This window comes from Furipterus horrens, unplaced genomic scaffold, assembly GCF_987537825.1.
Source record: "Furipterus horrens unplaced genomic scaffold, mFurHor1.1.pri manual_scaffold_7, whole genome shotgun sequence".
Lineage (NCBI taxonomy): Eukaryota > Metazoa > Chordata > Mammalia > Chiroptera > Furipteridae > Furipterus > Furipterus horrens.
Genome location: NW_028327177.1, coordinates 20173409 through 20198893, shown reverse-complemented (window position 1 = coordinate 20198893; position 25485 = coordinate 20173409). Strand labels below are relative to the sequence as shown.

Genomic DNA, 25485 nt, shown 5'->3' with positions numbered 1-25485 from the left:
AGATCAGGAAAGGAAAGGGGGGTGGAGGGAGAGGAACTGCAGTTGATCGCTCTTGCCAAAAAGGTGGGGCTCTTAGCCCTACGGGGTCAGCCTTGAGATGTGGGAACCCAGGTCTGAGTGTGGACATTTGAGGAACGCGAGCCGGTCCCGGAGGCTCGCCTCTCGGGTGAAGGGTGCCAGTCTGTGCGCAAATCCCAGAGCGCCGCCCGATCGTCGGGGGCGGGGCGGCTTCGCCTGCGCGCGTGGGACGAGTCGGGCGCGCGAGCGCGTGGCGGTCCCGGAGCGGAGCGCAGGCGCGGGCGGTGGCTCCCAGCAGCGGCGGGCTGGACTCCTCGGAGCTCGAGCCGCTATGGGACACCTGTGGCTTCTGGGCACCTGGGGCTTCTTGGGGCTGCTGCTGTGCGCCGCGGACCCTCATACAGGTAACGCATTCGGGGCGCCAGGGAGGCACCCAGGAGAAGTCCATGTAGACGGTCGCTGCTCCTGGGGTCGCGGGAGAGGCGGGACCGCAGGCACCAGCCCTGAGCTAAGGTGTGGGTTCCCCTGCGAGAGGTGCCTGGGACCTACGGACCTGGTAGGAGGACCTAATGGCGACAGACCGAGGGAGAGATTGCTCTTAATACATCAGTGTTGGTTGAGTGAGTTATGCGAGTTATGAAATCTCACCTCCTCTCCCCGAAGTGACTTAAAATAAGACTGAAATGTGGCCTGGGGGACTGGAGGTGGAAGTCCAGGCGGGGGAGGCAACCGGAGTCCCCCCTCTCGCTCTTCCTGGGTCCCTTTGCTCCACTGCAGGGAGGTTTTCCAGTAGGACAGAAATGGGTCTTTGTGGCGGGTGTCAGTCACTTACTGGGCCGGCTGCCCCATGCCTTCAAAGTAATACCCAGGAGAAGGCTGGGGAGAGCCTGATAAGATAAGAAATTGGAGTTGTCCGTGGAGATAACGGGAGGATGAACCTGAGATAGGTGAGGAGCAGCACAGTCTTGGAGATAGGATCCAGCTGGAGTCTCCTGCTCCTGGCTGTGAGCTGCTGGGCGTTATAAAAGTGCCTGAGCAGTAACAGCCTTGCAGACCTTGGCAAAGACAGGCCTGAAGATCTGATGCGTCGGGTCTGGGGGCTGGTCTCCTTCAAGTTGGAGAGCTGTGGCCATCACAGGCGAAATCCCTAACTCAGCTTTTCTCAGGCAGGAATGAAGCATACAATCATAATTTCTTTCGCCTTTCTCATCATTCAGTTTCAAACGACTGGTGATTTCTGTGGTTTTTCTTTGTGCCCCCCCCCCTAAATCTTTTCACATATTCTGAGGATTTGTTGCTGGTTCTAATAATTGCCAGATCTGTGCAGTTTAAGCGGAAAACAAACTCTACAGCTCAGTGCGTTGTGTTAAAGCATTGCTTACAGTTCTCCAAAGAAGCCGCTCACTCACCCTCAGCCTAGAACTCTCGTTCTTTTCCCACGATCGGTCCAGACGAGCTAAGTCCTATTTGCCCTCCAAGATGCAGCAGGGGCACCTCTTCTTTCAATTAGCTGGTATGACCCAGGAGATATGGATGAAATGCCCCATCTGAGTCTTCCATGGTGCCTGTGCTCTCTTCTGTCACTCTGTACTGTGCAAGCTAAACTTCCAGGAAGTTGGGATTGTTAAGCATTGTAATATCCTCAGATACCTGACATGGTTTGTTGAATGTATCAGCGACCTCTGCATGAAGAACTCACTAGCATGGGGAGGCTAGAAAGATCCCAGAAATTAAGTGAATGATTTAACTCTGTCAAGTCATTGGTTAGCAGTGGAGCCAAAAATAAAACATTGATATATTTACTTTCAGTCTGTAGTTTTCATGATATTTTCCTAACAGCGTTACAATATATGGTGTGAAATTTGATGCTAGAAATGGAGTACTTGATAATTTTACCTCTCCTATACTTTAATATCTTTCAGATGGTTCTAAAATAATTCCTAAAATCACAGAAATAATACCTAAATATGGCAGCATAAATGGAGCAACAAGACTGACTATCAAAGGAGAAGGTATGGTTGCCTTTTTTTCCTTTTTTTGGCTAAGATTGAAGTATTTTAAAGAGTATATCACATTTAGAGCCTATCATTAAAAAAAAAATCCACTGGAGTTATTTCTCCACTTGGCCAGAGTGGTAAAACTCTATCCCCTTTAACAGCTAATAAAATTGCCAAGAGTCTCTATCAACACAATCATTTGGATTCGTATTATAATTACTTGATTAACTCTAAGATCTGGATTCTAATGACTGAACTGAAAGGAACATCTTCACCTCAACCCCAGTTACTTGCTTTGCTCTTCATGGGTCTAATAATATTTCATTTGTTTTTATATCAAATAAAACATGTTAGGGGTTTGGGGATAGAATGTTAGTAAGAAGGTATGATAGAGAAATAGAATGGGAATGAAAAGGAAAAGACAACTGACAGTAGAACTTGGAATACCTTCTTCTGCTACCAATCCTTATCATATGCTTCATCAAAGCATGGGTTGTATATGACTCCTTCCCTGGTGTTGGGATGAAAACGTAGTAAGCAATCAGTGAATATATTTAATTACTAAAATTAGTTAGAAATACATGGTTCTTTTAACTATAAAGCCTTTGAAATCTAAGTATTTGTAGTATTCAGATGCTTACAAATTTTTGAAGGATGAGAAAGAAAAATTGTAAAGAATATTAACAAAAGCTATTACTTAGTCTATAATAAGGGAAATGAGAAGTTTTTGGAGTGAGAAAATTGACAAAGCAAGATATTTAATTTTATATATATATATATAATGTCTTTTAATACTTCTAAGTAATATTTCTGCCGAATTCAGCCTCTCAGCAATATACTTAAAATGGCTTATACTTCAAAATCATTAACAACATATTTTGAATTAAAGTGTTTTTTTTAGAGTTAAACACTTGAAGGCAATGTATTTGTTAAAGACTATTTTCAAAATGCCTTTATCCATACATAGGTCCTTTATATTGTAAGTTGCTGTTAACATAATGTGCTTGGAAGCTATTAGGTTTTTAACAGAGATTTCCATGCCGTGAAAGAAATGCTCAGGTTAAAACAAAACAATAAGACCACCCACCTATTTCCTTCTGTCTTGAGACCTGAACTTTTTCTGATCCAGGAACCATAGCTTGGGTTTAAGTATGTAGATCCAGATCTTCCCTAGTTAGAAATAGGGAAAAAACAAAACACTTCATTCATTTATTTATTTATTTATTTATTTATTTATTTATTTATTTGATTTGAGGGAGAGAAAACGGAGAGAGAGGGAAAATGAAGAAAAAGAGAGAAACATCACTTTGTTGCTCCACTTATTTATGTATTCATTGGTGTTTGTTTGTATGTGACCTCACTGGGGATGGAACCCGCAACCATATCTGGACGGCACTAACCAACTGAGCTACCCATCCAGGGCAAAGCACTCAATTCTTTAGGCAGTTTGGAAGAATATCCTTGTTAATCTAGCTATAATCTTTGCCCTTTTATGTACTTTCTAAGGCTCAGGAGTAATATTCCTTTGGAATAAAAAGTGTCATGGTGAATTTCTAGTTTTCCCATCAGTGCTTTTGGCAGAGAATTCTAGAGTAGCTAAATCTTATTTGAAGTCTAGATACCAGCACCGCCCCCCAAGTTTGTCTTCCCACTCCCTGCTTTAACCACACATTGTAGGTGACTAAAAATGTGTTAGCATATGTCTTTCTCAGAGGCTGAGTCTGAATTCTGTTTCACGTAGGTTTTGGGGGCCCATGATATATATATGTATATATATACACAAATGTGTATAAAGCAGTGATAATAAATTTACAAAGCACACCAGAGTTCCTATAGCTGCATGAATATGGTACTTGAACAAAGTTTATTTGGAAGGACTACGTTCACATGTCCATCAGTGCTCTCTCTAACTGATGCTCCATGTTTAGAATTGCATGCAGAGCTAAGTTCTTAACCACACAAGAACACTTTTTATATGAAATTGTAAATGATAGATGATTACCTAAATATTGGTCCCATATGACTTTTTAAATATTTTATTTTTGTCAAAGTTACAATGAAAAAGTTAACTATTATGGAGGTGTTTGACTTAGAAAGTGATTTCTCTGAAATTTCACCCTTTGGGAGATCTACTTTAGTATTTTGGTGCATCCATATGACTTTTGGCTATTTTCACACATAGTATTGACCTTTACAGGCAAAAAAAATTGCTACTGCATCACTTTGTTCTATAGGAACCAAAGATACATAATTTTACAATTTTGATGCCAAAGTAAAAATGTTTTGTGCAATGGCATGATTGTAGAAATATTTGAATGTCCTTCTAAGGTGACTGCTTTGAGAGGCTGTGTCATTATTTTGATAAGTTCTAGAGTGTGTCTAACTATTGGTTTTATTACATTGTACTCATACCTTGTATTTCTCAATTGTCTTCCCTGATATCAGTAAGATGGAAGGAATAACATCTTTCTTTTGGATCTTTTTTTTCTATATATTTCCTGTTACAACGTCTGGCGTATATATTTCTGTTAATGCAAAGTGTTGAATTACACATTTTTTATAATATTATGGACATGGACTTTGGTCCAGCTTAACTGAATTTCAGTTCCATCTTTGCCACTTCCCACAATGTGACTGGGGGAAAGTTATTGCTGTAAGCCTCAGCTTCCTCATCAATAAAACGCGATGCGAATTTCTACCTGTTGTGGCTATTGTAAATATTGAAACGAATGGTGTATCTAAGGTACCTGTATATAGTATAAGCTTCATAAACTAGAACTACTTTATTCTGATTATTCTTTTGCATTTATGCTCTACGTTTGGTTTCATTCTTAAGGAGTTTCTTCCACCACTACATCTTTCCTTCCCATCATTTTCCATGTTACAGCTTTTAAGTAGGTTTATACACTCTCAGCTCTTAAGTAGAGAAACCCAAATAGCCTGAATTGTACATGGCAGCTGGCATCGCCCATGAAGGAGTCCCAGGTTTTCATGCCTGGCAAGGCTTGTCTCCAGTTTTTCTGCCAAAGGAAAAAATACATCAATATGTTAGGAATTTCCATTTGAAGCTTCAACCTTTTCTGTTTCTAGGGTACACCCAACCCTTCCTGTAATCTCTGTGCTTGGAGTACTTCCAGAGGTATTTCTTTATGCGCAACTATTTATTTAGAAGTATGCTTTTAAATTAAAATTCTTTTTAAAGCTGATTCATTTGACTTTTTAAAATATTACAATTCTAAATTAAAATTCTTTTTAAAGGTGATTCCTTTGTGTTTTTTAACTTATTGGAATTAGCTGAAAATCAGAAATGTTTCTATGCTTATTTTTTAGCAAAATTTGTAAAGAAAATATTTACAAATCTTACTGATTTGGTTCATATTTTTTTCTATAAATTTTTCTCCTAGGCAAATATATATATGGAGACAGAGAGAGACAGAGAGAGAGAGAGAGAGAGAGAGAGAGAGAGAGAGAGAGGAGGAGAAACAACTGCTAAGCTAAAAACATCATCTTTTGTTAGTATTATTATTTAGAGTTGTATTTGTCTTAGGAAAACTGAAGAACACACTTGCATTACCATATCATTCACAAGACATGTACCTAGTAGGAAAATAATACATTCATCACATCCCGAGTCACATCACAATGAAAACTTCCCATTCTTTATTTAGTTGTCAGCAGCCCGTCTGGCTGTTCCAAATGCAACGTGAATGCCAAAGATAAGCAGAAGTTGGCAGAAGGAACATGCAGATTTACAAGTAGCTTGCTTTTCCGTGTTTTCCTGTGTCTTCTCACGGTGCCATTTTAGCAGTAACTGCCTTTCTAGATTCAAAACCACAAATTCAATGCAAGTATCTCTTCACATTTGAAATTGATGCCTATATTTATACCTTAGTCTATGCTGGATGAGTCATGACTAGTTAATGTTTAAGCTTAGAAGAGGAAAAGAGGAAAATGGTGTTCATTAAAATTTCTACCTTTTGTTGAGTTTCTGCTTGCTTTTTCTATATACAAAGGAGAGAAGAAGAGCTAAGAACATAGGGTCTGGAAGAGGTAATAGCTTTTATAACAAGTAATAGCTTCATAATGTGCATTTTTAATATTATTTTTCTCTGACTACCCACTTAATTAATCTTCTGTTATTTTTTAAAAAGGAATAGTAATACTGAACCTAAACCTCAGGATTTTTGTAACTAAGAATAAGAGCAGATATAAAATGAACTCTCAATATATGAGCCAGGCACTATGTTAAACAATATATATAGTCTCATTTAGTCTTCCTAACAATCCAATAAGTAGACAATTACTGTTAGTTTTCTGATGAAGTGACTAAGACTGAGAGAGTTTATTTGTAAAGTTCCTATGGCGATGCTGGCACTAGCGTTCCAACCCAGATGTCAGGGTCCCAATGCCCTCTCCTGAAAAAGCACTGTCCCCTAACATGCAGATCTATCAGAGCTGGTGTTTTAAAACTTAGCATTTGGCGAACATCTGGCATAGTGAAGTCCTACTTCCTACATGAAACCAGGCAACACTTGTGTTTTCTAAGTGAACTTTGTAAAACACTGAAGATGTTCAGTGACTTAAATAGCAGTTATACCACAGACATCTGATGACCCCAACTCAGCCACTTCAACTAGTAAAGGTCATTTAATATGAGCACATATTGTAGTGGTGATTGTTTTGTTGAAACGTCCTTGAAAACTACTGACAATTTAAGATAAATACTTAATATTTATTTTTTCTAACATTAGTGATATAAATACATATTAGATATGTATAAATACATCTCTGGGTTTACCTTCTTTTTAATACTGATTTTAAGTTTATTATTGTATTAGGGAAACAATATTATCAGAGCAATTAAGTTCTGAAATTTAAATAGTTTATAAGTTTACATTAATTACATGGATAGACATCTTTTGGTATAAAAGAAAAATTTTCATAATTTCAAAAGTAATATTAGTCATCAATTTGGCTATAATAGTGTTTTAATGTTAAGCACTTGTGATAGAGAAAAATAATTAAAAGGGCACATGTTTTTAGAACTCAGAATTTTGGAATTTTAGATTTTGAAATAATCTGGGCAAACAACTATTCACTAACTTCACTTTATTCCATAAAATATTATGACCTAGACAACTTTATAGATTCACTCTGCATACCTGAATAGTATTAAATACCTTTTAAACACTTTTTATTAGGAGACTATTTAATTGTCAGATTTAATTAATAGAAAATTTCCATTTAATTTCTTTCATAGGTTTCATTTCTTACGTTTATTTAAAAATTGAATGTTGTTTCAATAATATAAAATACTTTTATGTGGCATAAAATTAGTTAATCCATATTTACTTCCAAATGTAGTTTCAAATTTTCATATATGTATAGTAAGATTAAATTAATTTTCTGCTCTGTTCTTTTCACATCATCTATTTCTCTGTTCCTGTTTGGTCACACCCATTAGCACGCAAACATACTATTTCACCCACCTGGAAAAAGCAAAAGCACACTCATCAACGTTCTTCTTCCTCTATACCCTTCTCCAGCTACCACCCAATATCTGCGTTCCTTTTTTTACAGTAAAAGTTCCCTGAAAGGTTACCAAGACTTGCTCTCTTCACTTAGCGTCCCCCATCTTCTCCTGAACCCATGTGAGACAGTCATTTACCCATCAGTGATTCATAGAGCCTCATTCCTGCCCCAACTCTTTCCTCATTGCTGCCCCAAATCTACAGTCTCAGAACAGCAGCTAGTGCCTCTTGGGAAGTGTAAGGTCATGCCTCTCCTGTGTTTCAAAGCTTCTAATGGTTCTCCACTCATAATAAAAATAATCCAAATGCTCTTATTTCCGGTCTCATGTCCTATCCTTCTCCTCATTCATACTTCTCCAACCTTACTTGCTAATTCTTGAATTCACAAACATGCTCCCATCACAAGACCTTGGAACAGCCTGTTTCCTCTATCTAAAATGCACTTGCCGTAGGTATTCTCATACCTTACTCCTCTTAAAACCTTCCTTGACCATCTGTGTTGCATGTTTCCTGTATCCCAGTAACAGGATTAGAAGATCACAAACAAGATAGTCTTGAAAAGAGGCATGTGAATGGACTCATGGTAGTGAGCACAGAGATGCAGATCTGTAGCTCTCAAGTTAATTCCTACGAGAAAACATTCCCACGAGGTGAACCAGAACAGCCACGTTGACTGGATGGCTCATCCAGGGTCTTCTCTCCTTGGCCACTTTAGTGCTTATGAAATGGGCCCATGAATACAGGATTTGGGGTGATGATGGCTGTGCATGGGCAATACCATGGAATCCCTTTCACCAAGGCTAAGCCACATACTGCTGGTGCTGAATGTCTGACCTGCTGGTGGCAGAGACCAATACTGAGCTCTCAAGATAAACCATCCTTCATGAAGTTCACCCGGCCACTTAGTGACAAGTTGTCTGTATCACTCTCCTCCCATGGAAGGAGCAGAGATTCATTACTGCTGGAATTGGCACCCACTCCAGACATAGGTTTTTCCTTCCCTTTCCTCAGTGCCTTTGCTCTGAAATATATGGCTTAGTAGGATGATGAAATGGCCTAGGAAAGGGATGGCTAAGATCCCATTCTGAAACAGCATCCTGCAGGATGGGATGTTGTTCTCTGTCATTTGCCACAGGCAGTAAGCCAATGGCGGATGCTTGCTGTTGTTTCCCAGCAGGTAGAATACGTGGAGCTGCAAATGAAGGGTTACCACCATCATTATCATGCCCAGTGATCCAAGAATTGAATCTTCACTTTCTGTCATTGCAGTTTTAGGTTTTGCTGGATTTGGGGCCTGAGTTTCCAGTTAGAGAATGCGTCTGTGAAGGGTCCTAATATGGGTTCCACTGAACTAAGATTTCCACTCCTACCTGATCAGTTTGAATTCATCAAACATGCTTAGTATAAAACTAGAGATAATCAATTCTGATGATCATAAAGCGGTAGGGTTGCTTTACCTAATGCAGACAAGGAGTATGTCTGGAATTCATGATATTCAGAGGCATCTCTTGGCTTCCATGTCCAGTGATAAGTGTGGATAGGCAACTATGGCAACCACAACCTAACAAGGGCAAGGCAACTAAGGGCTCAGACCTTAGGATGAAGGTTAGTATCACTTCATTAGCTGAAGTGTTAGCTAAGGGTAAGAGAGATCTACAATGGATGCTAGAGCAGGGACATGTGAATGTTCATTATAGCCTCAGGACTAGTCCTAATAGTGTGACCTGTAGTTTGTCCACTCATCTTCTTGTATTAAATCCTTAGCAGAGCTCTCAGCTGGCCACCACCTTAGAGACCTGGTAATAAATTATACTTGTATAGAGCATGAGAATTTCTGTACAATGCAGGAAGTGGACTGGATCAGGTACCTTCTATGTTCAGCCTCACATTAGAATTATGTTCTAATTCTTGCGACAGCTATGGCAGATAGTTCCCCCAAACTTTGACTCAATCCGTACTTTCAGGTTTTTGCCTGACTTTGTCTACCATCCCAGGGCTTCTCTGATAGAGGGACTTGGGACATGGATCCCATAGGGCATATATGCTGCTTGAAAGTCCAGGAAAAGTTATTTCCCCGAGTGGGAACCCTCAACTCATGGGGACAGGATTTGATGAGGAAATGCTTCTTGCCGTTGACTCTTGGATTGTGAGAGGCAATCTCTAATTCTCCTTAGAAGTTCCCAGCAAGATTGAGCCCCGGTTGTCCTCAGTGGTGTCCAGCTTTTCTTTCTTCAGGCTTTATTCTCCTTTGTCCCTAAGTCATCACCATCCAAATAAACTGCTTGCAACTTCTCACATCGCCTTTGCTTAATAGGAACTAATGGTAGCCTGGGCTGGTGTGGCTCAATGGACTGAGTACCATTCTGAGAACTGGAAGGTCGCTGGTTCCATTCCCAGTCAGGGCACATGCCTGGATTGCAGGCCAGGCCCTCACTTGAAGGGAGTGTGAGAGGCAACCAATTGATGTTTTTCTTGCACATTGATGTCTTTCTCCATCCCTTCCCCTCTCTCTGAAATAAATAAAACAAATAAATAAATACATATATACATAAAATCTCTAAAAAAATAGGAACTCATGGTAAAATAGTGTTATAGCGTTCCCCTCATGTAATTTTTCTATTTCTTTAGCTTCCTTTTTTCATAGTAGTTATCCCTACCAGATATAGCATATTGCATCTGGTGGTATATGTATGTACATATATACATATACATATATTTTTTGTATATTTGTATATTTATATATAAAATATTTGTCTATTTGCTCCACCCCTTCTTATCCTCCCACTGAAATATAAGCTGTTTGATTCCACTGCATTTAACAGCACCTGATAAATAATTGGTTCTCAAGAATTACCTTTATGAATTAAATTAATTAAAGTTCAATTTTTCTGTTTCCAAAGAGGATTAAAATCATAGAGATACATGGAATAAGCTAACTGCTCACTTCAGTACTATTCTTTGTTATTTATTGAATAATTCAATACTGCATTATAATGGTTCAATCTCTAAGAACAGAATCCATTAATAATAACTGAGCATTTTTACTTTTCCAGGTTTTGCTCAAGCAAACCAGTTTAACTATGGAGTTGATGATGCTGAGCTGGGAAACAGTGTGCAATTAGTTTCTTCTTTTCGATCAGTTTCTTGTGATGTAGAAAAAGATGCAAGTCATTCAACTCAAATAACATGCTATACTAGGTATGTTTTAAAGCATCTTTAATAGCATCATTTTTATCATATCAGAATTAGAGTTATGCATATTAATATTGCAATAGTTTTATCACTCTGGCTGTTATAATAATATTTTTTATTATCTATATTTGATTTCATGATGTTTAGACTACTTTATACCTTTATTACATTCAATTATAATGCTCTTTTCATATATTGGCATGGTAAAATATATTCTATACTCTTTCCCAGGTTATTAGAGCTATTATCATTATTGATCTCTTTTAGAAGATAAATGGCTACTATTAAATTGTAATGATGCTCCTCAAAATATCAAAATTATGCTTTCCTGTCAGGCTTGATTAATTTTGTTCAATATAGGCATAGTCATTTTGGTTAAAGATGATCATTTTGTATAGTGACATTTTAAGCTTTTTACTATTAGCTCAAATTAATGTTTGTTATTTGCAACTTAGGGAAAAATTAATCATTTTAAATAGTAACTTTCAATATTGAAACATGTAGCATATATTCCAGAGGATTTCATCTACTTTTTAGTCTTGTTGGCTGTTTTTTTGCAGCAAAAGCTTACTTATGGAGAAATTTGATTAAAACTTTTTAAAGTAAGGCAATATGTCCCTATTTTAAATGATTATTATTACACTTGTTATTGCATTTATTTTTATTCTCAATAAGCATCAATGCACTTAGAATAAGCATTTGCCAGAAGTTCATGATTTAGAATTTGCAGTACAGAATTCAGGACAAAGATAATCTTTTCATAATGTAAAGTAGAATTTAACTGTCCGTCAATTAGAATTTTAGACACCTTTTTTTAAAAATGATGTAGTCTGGGGTAGTATTTTTTATTAATACTATGCATTCAATGAAAGAGTTATTACCTTCCTTACGTGTTCTTCATTTGCCTTCCAGAGCAATGCCAGAAGATTCCTACACTGTTAAAGTCAGTGTGGATGGGATTCCTATTACAGAAAATAATACCTGCAAAGGTCACATCCACAGCCATGCGTGCAGCTTCTATGTATGTGGGAGCTCGTCTTTAACTTACAGATTATGGATCTTATACTTACCTTCTTGCAGAACTGGGTTTTTACTTTTTAACTTTGCAGACTATTATCTATGTCCACACTTAAATATACATTAGCATGTAACTAAGGATAATTTCACCCAGTATTACTTATCTTCCATAGTAATAGAATCTCTTACTATTTCTGATTTGTTTCCCCCTTCTTTAAATTAATTTTAGTAAGGATTAAACTGTTATACTTCCAAATCATATTCTTGTTCACACTTCTTTTTTGCTCTTTCTCCATTTCTGTTCTGAGTTTGATTCTTCTCTTCCCCATTTTCATTGGAGTCCCTTTCATCTTGAATAGAAATATAATGACTTTTTCTTTCTCCGGTAGCTTTTCTCTTCTTTTACCACTTTAATGTGTAAAAGAATAAGTCTGAAGTCATTCTTAGCCTCACATTTGAATATTTATCTCTTTTCTGGGTGGTCTAAAAATCTGTCTTTTTGCTTTTAAGGAGAGATCTGGGCCTTCCTTAGGTAGTTCCTGAACGACAATGGGGGACAACTGATGTTTATTGGAAATTGACTTTGTGCTAGCTTATTTCGTTTTTATTATTTTGTAACTATGCATCTCTTTCTGCGTCATCAACCCTCCACCTCCAAAAAAACTTTTTTCTTAAAAATATTGCCCATGTTTCTATTTTTTTTTTGTTTGTTTGTTTTCTGTGGCATCCTTGTGTTTCTGCATAGTTTTCCTGATCAATTTCTAGTCCATTTGTTTTCTTCTACTTTAGAGTAGTCCCCATCCCAGACCCTGTTATTCCCAGGGGATAAATTACAAGACCCCCAGTGGGTATCTGAAACTGCAGCTAGTACTGACCCCTGATCAACTTCAACTCTGCCGGAAATGTGGCAGCAGCTTCCTCATTGGCAGATGCAGTCATTTTATATTTTTAGTTCAAACCTATTCCGAATCCGTGTAACCCTCCGTTAGTTGCTGTAAATGGCTTGATGTCACTAGATTCAGGGGCTCCCTTGCTGAAGTTTTTCTGTAATGTTTTTTTTTTTTACTTCTTACTACAATCAAGAACCTTTACATTTTCACTAAAGGGAGCACTTTACAGCTTCTCTTTGGCATATTCAGATTGCCACCTTCACTAGTCTTGTGCTTTGAGGCCATTTTTAAGTAAAATAAGGGCTGTTTGAACACAAGCACTGCCATACCTGGATAGTCAATCTCATAACCAAGGTGGCTACTAAGTGACTATTGGGCCGGGAGTGTGTACAGTGTGAGGATGCTGGACTAAGCGATGATTCATGTCTCGGGCCCAAAAAAGTGGGACCTGTGCAATTCCATCACAATACTCAGAACAGCACACAATTAAAAACATATGAATTGTTTATTTCTGGAATTATCCAGGTGATATTTGGGGGCCCTGGTTGACCTGTGGGTAACTGAAGCTGCAGGTAAGGGAGAGATGATTGTATTTGTTGTTAAGTATAGCTTTTGATCTGTATATATCTCAGTTACTGAGGATTCTTTATGTTTCCCATAAGGTCTGCTCTTTACTTTGTTTTTCCACATTGTAGTTTATTTCCCTTTTGCAGTAATTGTTTCTCACTTTGCCTTTAGAATAGAAGCTGGCATGCGTTTATTTGGATGATAATAACAATACTTAATATGTAATTGACTGTGTGCCAGGAGCAGTCTAAGTACATTATAAATACTAGCTCTTGACTGTCACGATAATCCTATAACTGTATAATGTTGTTATTATCATTATTTGTGCATAATGAAACTGAGAACTTACACTTACCTGAAGTCATTCATTCATCTGGGGGTGGTAGAGCTCAAATTTGAATTCAGACCCCTGACTCTAAAACTGGGCTCTTAATCATCATCCCCTCCTGCATCACATATGTGTTTGAATATAGCAGGTATGTCTTAATTTACTGTTTGTGCCGTAAAAATTTACCCAAACTTAGTGACGTATGACAGAGCTTTATTACCTTTCCACTTTGTAAGCTAGAGCTCTATGGGTCTCGGTGGGCTAAAATCATGGTGTCAGGAGGTCTGCGTTCTTTTGGGAGGCTCTGGGGGAGAATCTGTGTCCTTGCTGTTCTGTCTTCTAGACTGAGGTTGCCCACATTTCTTGGCTCATGATCCCTTCCTCTGCTTTCAAAGCCAGCACTGGTGCTTGAGTCCTTATCACATGCAGCACTCTGATCTTGCTACCATATTGTCAAGTCTCCTTCTCTGACTCTGGCTATTCTCTCCCCCTTTTGTTTATAAGAAACGAAATGCAACCTTGTGGTTGCATTGAGCCCAGCCAGATAATCTAAAGTAATCTCCCTATTCTAAGATCAACACATCAGCAACCTTAATTCCATCCGTAGCCATCTGCCATGGAACCTAACATATTCACAGTTTTCAGAAATTAGGGGCATGGGCATCTTTAGGGGCCATTATTCTGTCTATCACAATGTATTAGTTTCCATCACACCAGTAGCCTTCCCAGAATTCTGTTCTTTTCCAATTCTTATTTGCCGTCACAGTTTTTAAGAATTATAACTGCACTCCTCTAAAAAAAGTATCTAAAGCTTACTTTGATGGACTTTTCCCAATTTTTGCTTCTATGTTTTTGAAATATACATTGTTACTATTCTTCCTGGGCTTAATTCAAAGTAGACTTGCTTTACTTTTATTCTATCAGATTCCTAAAAGTCTCTACCAGAAAGCCTTACTACTGTGGTTTGACTTACCGCAATAACAAAAGGATGCTTGAATTTTACTATTCTGAGCTAGACACATTTTGAAATGAGAGAGGGTTTTTAGGGGATAAGAAAAAGATCTTGAATAATCAGAATAATATTCCAAACTTTATTTCTTATATGTAAAAAATAATATTTTGGTAGTTATTTCATGGATATTGTTTAAATATAAATAATGTAAGAAGCAGAGACAGTCCATAAAACTAGGAACAAAATGGAGATAAGTCTGCTTATCGATAGTATTATTTTACAGGCAAAAAGTTTCAGAACCCCAACAATAAGGAGCATCACACCTTTATCTGGGACTCCAGGTCTGTTATATGACAGCTGAAATATCTTTTTGGTTTGTGGTAATTAATTAATTTACTTTTTAGTGTATAAAATTATTGTAATATCTGAAAATTTATGAGTAGCATTTTCCTGATTGTACAATCACTTCCAATATATTTTATAAAATGATTTTCAGGCGCTGTGTCCAAATCTACTAAATTTACTTAACTTTCTTCCTATTGGACATTTAGCTGACTTCCAATGTTCATTGGAATAACTACAATTATACCAGTTTATAATTCCAATGGGAATATGTGAGAATGCCTAGTTCTGTAACCTTGACAATTCTATGTACAATTTTTCCAAGTATTTACATGAGGTTTAAGTATTTGGATGCTTGTTTTATTGGAAGACCCTCTAGTGTTCTGGTAGTGTAAGTATGTGGGCATATGGGTAGATAATCTCACACAGAACTTTATGTTTGCTTTTAGGTACATTAATAACAATCCAAGGGAGAATCTTCACTGATGTCTATGGAAGTAATACTGCGCTAAGCTCAAATGGGAGAAATGTTAGGATTTTGAGGTAAATTATTGATGTGGAAACATATTCTTATAACTCATAGACTAGATATTCTAAAAATAATGGGTTAAATTACATTAAAAACCACTACAATAGGATTAACCGGTGTTCTTTCAGCCATACTATAGGAAGAAAAATAGCCTGTTGGATGATGCATTGACATGGGAGCATCATTCTTTTCCTGTGATAGGTTTATTAATAGAAGACACATGGAGGCAAGTGCAAGAACAATTGAATTAAAGCCACAGAGCTTTACTACTGGGGAACTTTGTTACTTAATCTAACTGCCTCATATTGCACAGATTAAGAAAAAAGAAACAACAACACTCTGAATCCTAGACGTTCATAGCTTCATCAGGGTCAGGAGGAGAACCCAAGTCAGCTAACCTGTCATTTGACACTTTTTCTACCGCACCATGGTATACAGGAGAGTGCTAAAATTAAAAAATTAAAATTAAAATTAAAAAACAAAAACAAAAACAAAAATCAATAACTTTATTAACAGACTTGAGTTTGAATTCTGGTTCCTTCATTTACCAACTCTGGACAAGATGGTAATATTGGCTAGTCATTTAACATCAGAAATAACTGTCCACATTTTGGACTGGAAACTAGTATCTTTTTTTTTTTTAATTTTATTTTTTGGTTATTCAATTATAGTTGTCCCATTCCCCCCTCCCCTTTTTTTTTTAATTTTATTTTTTGGAAACTAGTATTTTGACTAGAGTTCTCGTCCTGTAGCACAGGTGGGAAAGTCTGTTCATTTCCTATAGAAGGAAGGAGAGAATCAGACTCCTGGCTTTCGAGATGTTTCATGCTTATTGAATACATACATTAAATGGATAAGTTAAACAAGTTCAGACAGCACACATACTTGTACATTTGCATATATAGCTGTAAAACATACAATTTGAAAGGTTTTGCTAAATGAAATAAAGTTGATTTATTTGGTATTCTGTGAGTGAGGTATAACTCAATTAAATAACGTTTGCATGACTATAATCTGGAAATGTTCATATTGATTTCTTATATATAAGAGAACTACTAAATAGAGAAATAAATACTTAACATTTTATATAGGCAGTTTAACATAAAGATTTTTTTGTTACCGTATGACTGTTATGAACGGTTTATATTCTAATTCTTAGATGGGGTTTTCTAAGTCATCCTTTTCCATAAAACTGTCAAGAAATAGAAAGTTTACCTTTCAAAAAGAGATTCCTTTTTCCCCTCACTGTATCTGAAGTTAATTCTGTTTAATACAAAGGGATGGATGAAATTATGTCATAAAATCAGAGAACTGCTCTCAGCAGGGACCACAGAGGTCAGGCTACCCAGCTCTTACACTCTGAAAACCCTGAAATGCTATCTATAAATATAGAAAGAATTTCGCACACCTATTAATGGGAGGAGAGAAGATCTCAGACCTGCATTTATCTCATTTCTACCACATTAATTGTGGCAGTAGTGTCCCCGAGGCATTACATTGTGCCTGGATTCCATTAGCAGGAGCAGTGGAGCGAGTCTGAGCAGGAAGTCAGGACACCCCGGTGCTCAAGCTGCTCCTGCTATTCAAAAGTCTTATCAATTCAGCCAAACCTCCAAATTCAGACCAGGTACAAATTTATAGAGGATATGCAAATGACTAAAATGGTCTAGGGCCTACCGAGGAGCTTTTGGTCTAAAAGATCAGATGAGAAAAATAAAAAAATATATATATATATATACTTAAGGCCAAATAGTATAGTATTACCATAGAAAGGCAAACCCAGACCACAGTGGGAATTATTGGATGTGGTTAAGGGTGAAGAGGGAGAGATTGTCTGGGTTTGAATTCTTGCTCTGCCCCTTACTGGCCACAGGCTTGGGCAAGCTACTTAACTCTCCTGTCTTAGTCTCTTCATCTGTGTAGCAGAATGATAATAGTTCCTAACTTGTAAAAGGTTGCAAGGATTGAATGTAATAAGTGTCTATATTAGCTGCTAAGATTATTAAGTGCAATGAGGCAGAAGATTAGAAGGAGAAAACGAATCCATAAATCTATAATGGGTACAATAATTCAAGTTACCTTCTTTATAAACCTAATGTAATGACCAAGTGAAAGAATTTGTATGTAAAAGTGTATTAAAAAGTTCAAAACTTTCTGCAAACAGAAGCCCATATATATATATTTGTTATCCAAGTAAAACTTTATTTTTTTAATTTATTTTTTAAAATTTTTTATTTTTGGTTTTTCAATTATAGTTGTCCCATTTTTCCCCCATTTCTCTCCCCCACCTAGCTCACCCTTTCTCCCGTAATCATATCCCTTATATTTTAAGTTCAGGTTTGTGTTTGGCCTTATTTTGAGCCTGGGATTTGCGGTCACAGATGTTGGGTGGTTTATTATGATAATGCAAAAAATACAATACTAGTCAGTAACCCCCGCAGGCCTCCAATAGCATCAGGTTCTATCAGCCTTAAAGCAGTAGGTTGACAGATGTTCTCTCTCCAGCTTTACCCTGCCCTTTCTCAGCGGCTTATTTTCATTTCAACTTACTGGTGCTGTTAGACATTCTTTTCATCCTGATTACTCTGCGGGGCCTCTGTGATGGATCTTGCTTAATTCCTATAGTATGAAACTTATTACAAAATTGTTTTGTATTTGAATTAATGGAACTTCAGTTGGAAGAGTCTCCATAATCTGTTTCTATGTTTTGTATTCCTATAGTACTTATCATTTACTAACACCAAATATGTTCTGATTATCATCTTCATGATCTGCCTCCCCGAGTTAGAATGTCAGTTCCACAAGGGCAGGGATCTTTGTTTTTATGTGTTGCAATACCTACAACAAAGACTGCAATATAATAGGTATTCAATGGAAGTTTGTCAAATGAGTAAGTGATGGATAATAAATGATAGAGAGAAAAAATATAAGGTGACATTAAGTTGGTGGGAGGAGAGCATTTTGAAACAATTAAATATAACTTGTTTTCTTCTAATACAATATTTATACAGAGTATATATTGGAGGAATGCCCTGTGAGCTTCTTGTACCACAATCTGATCATTTGTAAGTAAACCAAATAGTTTTCTTTAGAAAAATAAAGAATAGATATAAACACACTAAGTTCAAATAGTAATTTCTAGCAAGACCACATAGTTGAATGCTTTGTAAAACAGTAGAGATTATAATATTTTATAGTAAATTTGCAAGCATGTATATGCTTAGATGTTACCTGATATCCCCAATTGCGTCCAGTATAGTATGATAAGAACTATTATTTAGATTATTATGAGAAAGACGCTTTGAGAAATATTTTTTATCAAATAATTGTTTCATTTGATAGTATTTTAAACTTTAAGAGGAATATCAATAGGGGTAGTAAAATTAATTACAAAATATTTAGTTTTTCAATGAAATTTTATTCAATTATCTTCAACCAAAGCTGGGAAATATTCTAATTTCACAGAAATTTTTGTTTTCAGCTACAGTTTCTATCCGGATACCTATTCTGAAATTCGTAAGATGATTTAAGGGAAACATACTGTGTTAAAAATTTTGTGTCAATGTAAGCTTTAAAATTAACATATATATTTTATTAGGTATGGTCTAAGACTAGATCATCCAAGTGGAGACATGGGTTCTATGATTTGTAAGACAACTGGAACTTACATTGGTAAATATTGATTATAATTCTTCATAGCTCAGAAATCCCTGTTTCCTTGTTTTGTATTCTCCTGCGATGCCCACTGTTTATTAAATGCTAGCATTTCCTCTTTTCCTTGGCTTCCTTTCAGTTTCATGTAAAGAGGTATGAATTACCTTTTTCCTAAGGTTTACATTTAAGGTAAGCTTCTTCACATTTCTTTTTTTCTTCTTCATCTGTCATCCAGAAGATTCCATGACAAATTTAGCTATTTCACTCTGTTTTTCCTTTGCTGTAGCTACTCCATGCACATAAACCTCTTAGTCCCTGAATGAGTTTAACTCCCTTCTGTCTCAGGGTCTTTGCAAGCTTCCCATCCTGAGAAATTCAGATAAAATATCTTGTCTTCCAAAAAGAAAAGAAAAAAAAAAAAAGCTTTCCCTGATCCCCTGCCTTACATTCTCAAAGTTCATTCTCCTTTTCCTTGATAGCTTTATCACAATTCATAGTTGTCTGAATGTGTCATTGCTCTTAGCTGGCTGTATCCTCCACCAGACAAGATGATTTGGGGGAGAAGAGCAAACTGTGTGCTCACCCTGCATCTCAACCCCTGGCAGAGTCTCCGACCTAACTAGACAGTTGTTCACTGGATGAAAGAATTTCGGGGTTAATATTGTCCCATACATATATGTTCTTTGATTAGTCTTCATTTATTATTATATTTTGTCAGGTTTTTTTAGTTTTGACCTTGAAACATCCAATTATGTATATATTCAAATAATAGGTATTTCTTTAAGATAGTTCACTTGTCATTTCTTTGAGGATCAATAGATGGTTATGTAATTACAGTTTTAATTTTAAATTTCTTTGCTTTAAAATCAGCTTTATAATATATAGTTATTGTTCTCCTATGATTGGGAATTTAATTGATTGTGTATTTTAATTAATTCCAGGTCATCACAATGTAAGCTTCATCTTAGATAGTGATTATGGAAGGTAGGTCATTTTGTAAGTAATAATTTTCATAATTGATTCGACTGGGTGAATAAAATAAGAGTATATTTATTTTGTGCCCTAGATCCAGCAATTAAAAAATTTATCACTCTCTTCCCACAAATTAACATTTAAGGGGTCTGCAACTCCCTTTCACCCATAATTCTCTACCATGGCAGGATCACCCACTCCTGGGTGCATTTGCAAATGTGTGGAGATGTTTGTTGATTGTCACAGTAACTGGGCCATGCTAATGACCTTTTGTGGGCAAGGCCAAGATGTGCCAAACCTAAATGAATTGTTCTGCACAAAATGTCATGGTATCTTACATTGAGAAAATGAGCCAGTTAGCAGAAATCCAGATAAATTATATTATTTACCCATTGAATAGTAATATAGCTGTAGTAGATCAATAACAGGACGGGTCTGTTGACTTCTTTGTTATCTCTAATGAGAGAATCAACAATTTGAAGTTTGAAAAGAATGGCAATATTATGACAAAAGTAGATGTTGTACCTGGTTAATGCTCAGGAGAAGGCTGGTATTTGTTCCTTGCATGCATGGAACTGTAGTTGAGTTGATGAGAACAAATCCATTATTGTAGTATTTAGATCATCTAGTCTAGATATCTAGAGGTAATAGGTTTGCAGTTCAGCGATGCCTGGGCTGGACACTTCATTAGAGACCACTACAGACTGGACCCAAACCATTAAGAATGTCATAGTTCAAGAACAAACCAGACTGGACAATATGTAAATAGTACTAATATTTACCTTTGTGATTTACAGGGGGCAAATGACTTAGAGTCCCATGAGTTAACTGTCATTTTCTGCAAGGACATGACATACTTACATATAACTTGATAAGACAGGACAATAGGATTTTATTGAAAATATTAGAAAACCATGTTAGAAGCAACACTTCTTGGATTAGAAATGATATCTTGAACTATATATGGTTCTCTTATGAGCTCAATGTCATCTTCAGGTGAGAAAAATGAACTCTTAGTATATAAAAGGTATTAATTGTCAAATCCATCATAGGTCTCTCAGAGAAATAATTATCCAGAAATAGAAGGTTTGAGTGATCAAGATTGAATGTGATTGATAAGTATTCATAAATCAATATGCTGCATTAGCATGTCGCAAAAATTTCAATTTAAAAAGACCAGCAGATTTTGACCTAATGTAGGGAATTGCTGCATAAAATTGTTGATTCTGTGATCTTGACTTACAATTTTTATAGCAAATTGATGTCCTTTTGTATTGAAATTGTGTTTTATGTAAAACTATCTTAAGAATTTAAGATAACTGTTAAAAATATGACATTTACCATGTAAAAGCCATTTTTAAGATTATACAGCATTTTAAAATGTTAAACCATATAGTCTCTTACAAATTTTCAGGGGCATTTCTGAGTATCAAATGAACCAATTAAAGACCATTATGGCCCCCATTCTGTATTTCTTTTAATAGCCAACCTTCTTTCCTCTATTACCCAAGTTCAAACAACAGCTGTTCCAGACTGATAAGGTTCAGATGAGGCTGCCTTAATTGAGAAATGCCTAGTCATTATCATTGAATTAGTGAAAAACATCTCAGTGTCATACCAAATAAATTACATTCCAACTTTATATCACGAGGCAATTTTCACATCAACTAAGAAGCAGAGAGACTTTTTCTGATGCGTGATCTGACCACAGGCAATATTGTTGGAATTAGCATCATTTCAGATCTTTGGTAAAGCGACTGAAAGGCTTATAGCATAAAGATATAAAATCCAGTGTGAACTTCTTAAATAACTAATTTAGCATAAAATACTTTCAGTGACTCTTCAGCTTTCTTTTTTTTTCAATATTTACAATAACATTTATTAACAACACAATCCTTTTGTTCTCACCCAAATATAATGATGTTCTTGGTGAGTGGTAATGTGATTTAATTATTTCTGAAAACCATTCTTTTTATTTTTTTTGTTTTATTTTATTGATTATTCTATTACAGCTATCCCAATTTTTCATCCCCCTGCCCCCACTCCCTCAGACAATTCCTACACCATTGTTTATGTCCATGGGTACTTTACATCCCCAAGGCTATTCTGTAACTACCTATTTGTACTTAATCCCCTCACCTCTTCGCCCATTCTCCCAAACCCCCCTCCCATCTGACAACCATCAAAATGCTCTTTGTATCCATCATTCTGTCTCTGTTCTTCTTGTTTGCTTAGTTTGTTTTTTAGATTCAATTGTTCTCTGCAGCTCCTTTGCAAATTATAACATGAGTTATAGTACTAAAATAAATAAATAACATTTTCCCCAAATAAAGTTTATATTTAAAGAGTTTCTGAACTTTTTTTTTAACAGGAGTTTCCCACAAAAAATGGCACATTTTGTTTCTTCTCTGAATAAAATTTCAATGTTTCAAACATATGCAGGTATGTGACCTTTCACTCTGTGTGTGTGAGAAGAGAAATGTTTATACTTCATTTCATTAAATCAAAGACAATAACGACTTAATGTGTGCTATATTATTGTACGTACTTCTAAGAAGGAAAACCTCCTGAGAAAGGGATTCTAATAGGAAGCCCTGTCATTAAACTAGGACCCTGAAGACTCACCACACTAAAAGAGATAGACGGGAAAATGGGCATGTCTCAATTCTGGCTGCTGGTTGAAGGAGGAAAAAAGAAATTTGCTGTCAGTTTAAAGCATAAGCCAGTCCTCTCTCAGATATATGCTCTCAGCATGTTCCAAAAGAATCCTCAAGCATATTATACTTATTTTAATTTACACACGTCTCAGGTTGGTAGTACTCCTAGGAGAGTGTCAGAAGCAAACACAATTGTTTGTTCCTTGAAAGCATTTTTCTTCTTTCCAGGTCAAGACCGATGGCATTGGCACATTTATATTTCATAGATGTTCAATGGGAAACAAAATGTGTCTTGGAATCAATCAAATATGATATACCTTGGCTTTTTTCTGGAAATTTATTTAATGTGAAACACTCATATGTAAAACTACATAGAACTTTGATAGAATCTACCATATGTAATGCACTAGGTTCTTTTACCAATATAGCTAAAACTTTGATCTATAAAGCTACTATATGAGAAAAATATAAATATAAGATGTTGGCCAATAAATATACAGATTCATTCTTTAAGAGCATAGGGGAGATGAGGCTGTTCTGTCTTCCTAGGTTTTCTTTTGGAACCAAAGATCTATGCTCAGCCCAGGTTTTCCTTAGCCCTGGATCCTCCCAATACCAGTGTCTCCTGAGTACCAGTCCCCAGTGAAGCCTGGTCCCAGGAATTGTAGGTCTCTGTGAAAGCCATGTTTGTTGTCCTCTGCAGGATTGGATCAGAAACAAAATAATAGAACACCTAATTCATTTATGTGGTAATGTAATCACCTATAGCTAGGTGATTTAGAAAAATTTTTAAATGCAAGCATTTGGGTTTATGTGTAATACTTATGACATGTTGGTTCATGTGCTTTTCCTCCCCTTTCCCAGAGGTCACTATGGTTTCACCTTCACAAGGAAGCATTCGAGGTGGCACCATGCTAACAATACATGGGCAGTTCTTCGATCAGACAGATTCCCCAGTCAGAGTTCTAGTTGGAGGTATTTTTCATCATTTTTAATATATTACTTTATGAAAAAAAATTCTGTGTTTTCTATAATAATTTGTTTTCTCAATTAATGTCTTAAATTTAAAGCTGGGTATTTTCACGTAGGCATTGGGTTGTGGTCTTGACATTTTTCCCACTGCACTTAGCAGTGAGGGCCTTCCCTTGCAGCCTTGCACGACCAGGGCTTGGGCTCTGAGGTCAGTACCAAAAGGCATTGTGTGGTGGCATCGTGACTGCCATCCACAAATTCCTTGCCACATGTCTAGACATGAATTCCTCAATGTCATTCTTAACTGTTGTTACTTCTCAATGGGTTGGTTGATTATGAGTAAATTTAAAGTAGTATTTGGTGATACTTTCCTCATCCCCCTTGTTTATGCATCAGTAATTGCTGATGACATTGGCTTTGCAAAGAGCACTAATTGATGTTTCACCTGGCCACTAATGTGCTTAGGGAACGGCTTTCTGGTTATGCATCACTTTTATGAGTCTGGTCTAGGTCTGTTCAGAGGTGGGGAACTATGCAGCTCAAAAGGGTGATGAAAGTAAGTATAAGAATGGGATCTTCCCACTCAGTCATAGTGACGTAACCTACCCTGTTGAGCAGGGAAAAGTATGTCTGTCTTTGCTACTGGCACATATGTTTTCTGATACAGCCCTCTGCTTAGGTATTTTTGACTTTGAAGAAATTTTCTCAAGCCAGCCAAAGTGTGATTTCAAGAAGAGAAATTAATATAAAGCAACCTCATCTAACATTTATACAATATATTTCCTATCCCCATGAATCCTTTCTGGTAACCTATATAAATACTAAAATCTAGGCTGTAGATTTTAAAGTTTTATATATTTTTTCTGATATTTTAAATATAAATATGTTTTGAATATTAGAACCAGGAACATACATTATTTTAAATCTATATAATGTGTTTTATGATCTGATGTTGTACAGTTGATATGAAAATATAAGTTAATTTTTATATTTCATTGCTGTTAATGTGAAAACCAGACTTGAGATTTTGAATCTTTGATAATTTCTTGTAAATAATGATTTGAATATATATTTACAAATTATTATCCTTTTTGTTTTCATTTGAAGAACCTGGACCAAATCAGTTTTTTTTAACCTAAGAGGACTGAGATCACTTGCTTTTATAAATTCTGAACATCAATCTTCTTTAAGGATCAAAATATAAGACTTCACTTTGGACCCAGATGTGAAATCCCTTATTGTGACATAATTTTATCAAATTTTTAATTTTTTTCTCAGAAATTGTGAAATTTTCTTACTCAGACTTAAGATATTTTGTCAAGAAAATGTTGCCTTGCAGAAGGATGATGATTAATGAATGATAAGCTTTAGTGAATATATAAAGGACATGCGGCCCCCCACATCTTTGTCTCTTGCTTGTGCAACTTTGTTTTAATTGAAACAGTGCTTCGAGATGGGCAGATGTGATTTGCATTCTGAAACTCTGTAGTAATAGCTCTGTACCTTGCTTCTCTATAGGTCAAGCCTGTGATGTTTTGAATGTCACAGAAAATAGTATATGTTGCAAGACATCTCCAAAACCTAATATTCTCAAAACTGTACATCCAGGTAAGTTACCAGAGAGAAAATGGCCATTTCTACATTTACATAAGAAGACTATTATTGATACATATCATTTGTGTCTTAGTCCAATTCGGCTGTTATTACAGAATGCCATAAACTAGATAGTTTATAAACAGCAAACATTTATTTCTTATAGTTCTGGGGGCTGGGAAGTCCAAGATCATGGTACTGACTGATTAGGTGACCACTGCTTTTTCATAGGTGTCTCCTTCTCCAAGCTAAGGAGCTCACTGGGGTCTCTTTG

The 25485-nt window shown here is 36.3% G+C and overlaps 1 protein-coding gene across 1 annotated transcript in view; it reads left to right on the top strand.

The window, feature by feature from the left end:
* Nucleotides 1–349: 349 nt before the first annotated feature.
* The window catches only part of PKHD1L1 (PKHD1 like 1), a 141379-nt gene continuing 116243 nt past the window's right edge, over nucleotides 350–25485 (top strand). Inside the window, exons 1-12 of the mRNA XM_090283443.1 lie at nucleotides 350–422; nucleotides 1941–2030; nucleotides 10600–10744; nucleotides 11651–11759; nucleotides 14776–14833; nucleotides 15284–15377; nucleotides 18375–18428; nucleotides 18962–19035; nucleotides 19959–20001; nucleotides 22361–22431; nucleotides 23511–23621; nucleotides 25137–25226. Coding sequence (XP_090139569.1) covers nucleotides 350–422; nucleotides 1941–2030; nucleotides 10600–10744; nucleotides 11651–11759; nucleotides 14776–14833; nucleotides 15284–15377; nucleotides 18375–18428; nucleotides 18962–19035; nucleotides 19959–20001; nucleotides 22361–22431; nucleotides 23511–23621; nucleotides 25137–25226 — 1012 coding nt within the window. The remainder of the gene's footprint in view (nucleotides 423–1940; nucleotides 2031–10599; nucleotides 10745–11650; nucleotides 11760–14775; nucleotides 14834–15283; nucleotides 15378–18374; nucleotides 18429–18961; nucleotides 19036–19958; nucleotides 20002–22360; nucleotides 22432–23510; nucleotides 23622–25136; nucleotides 25227–25485) is intronic.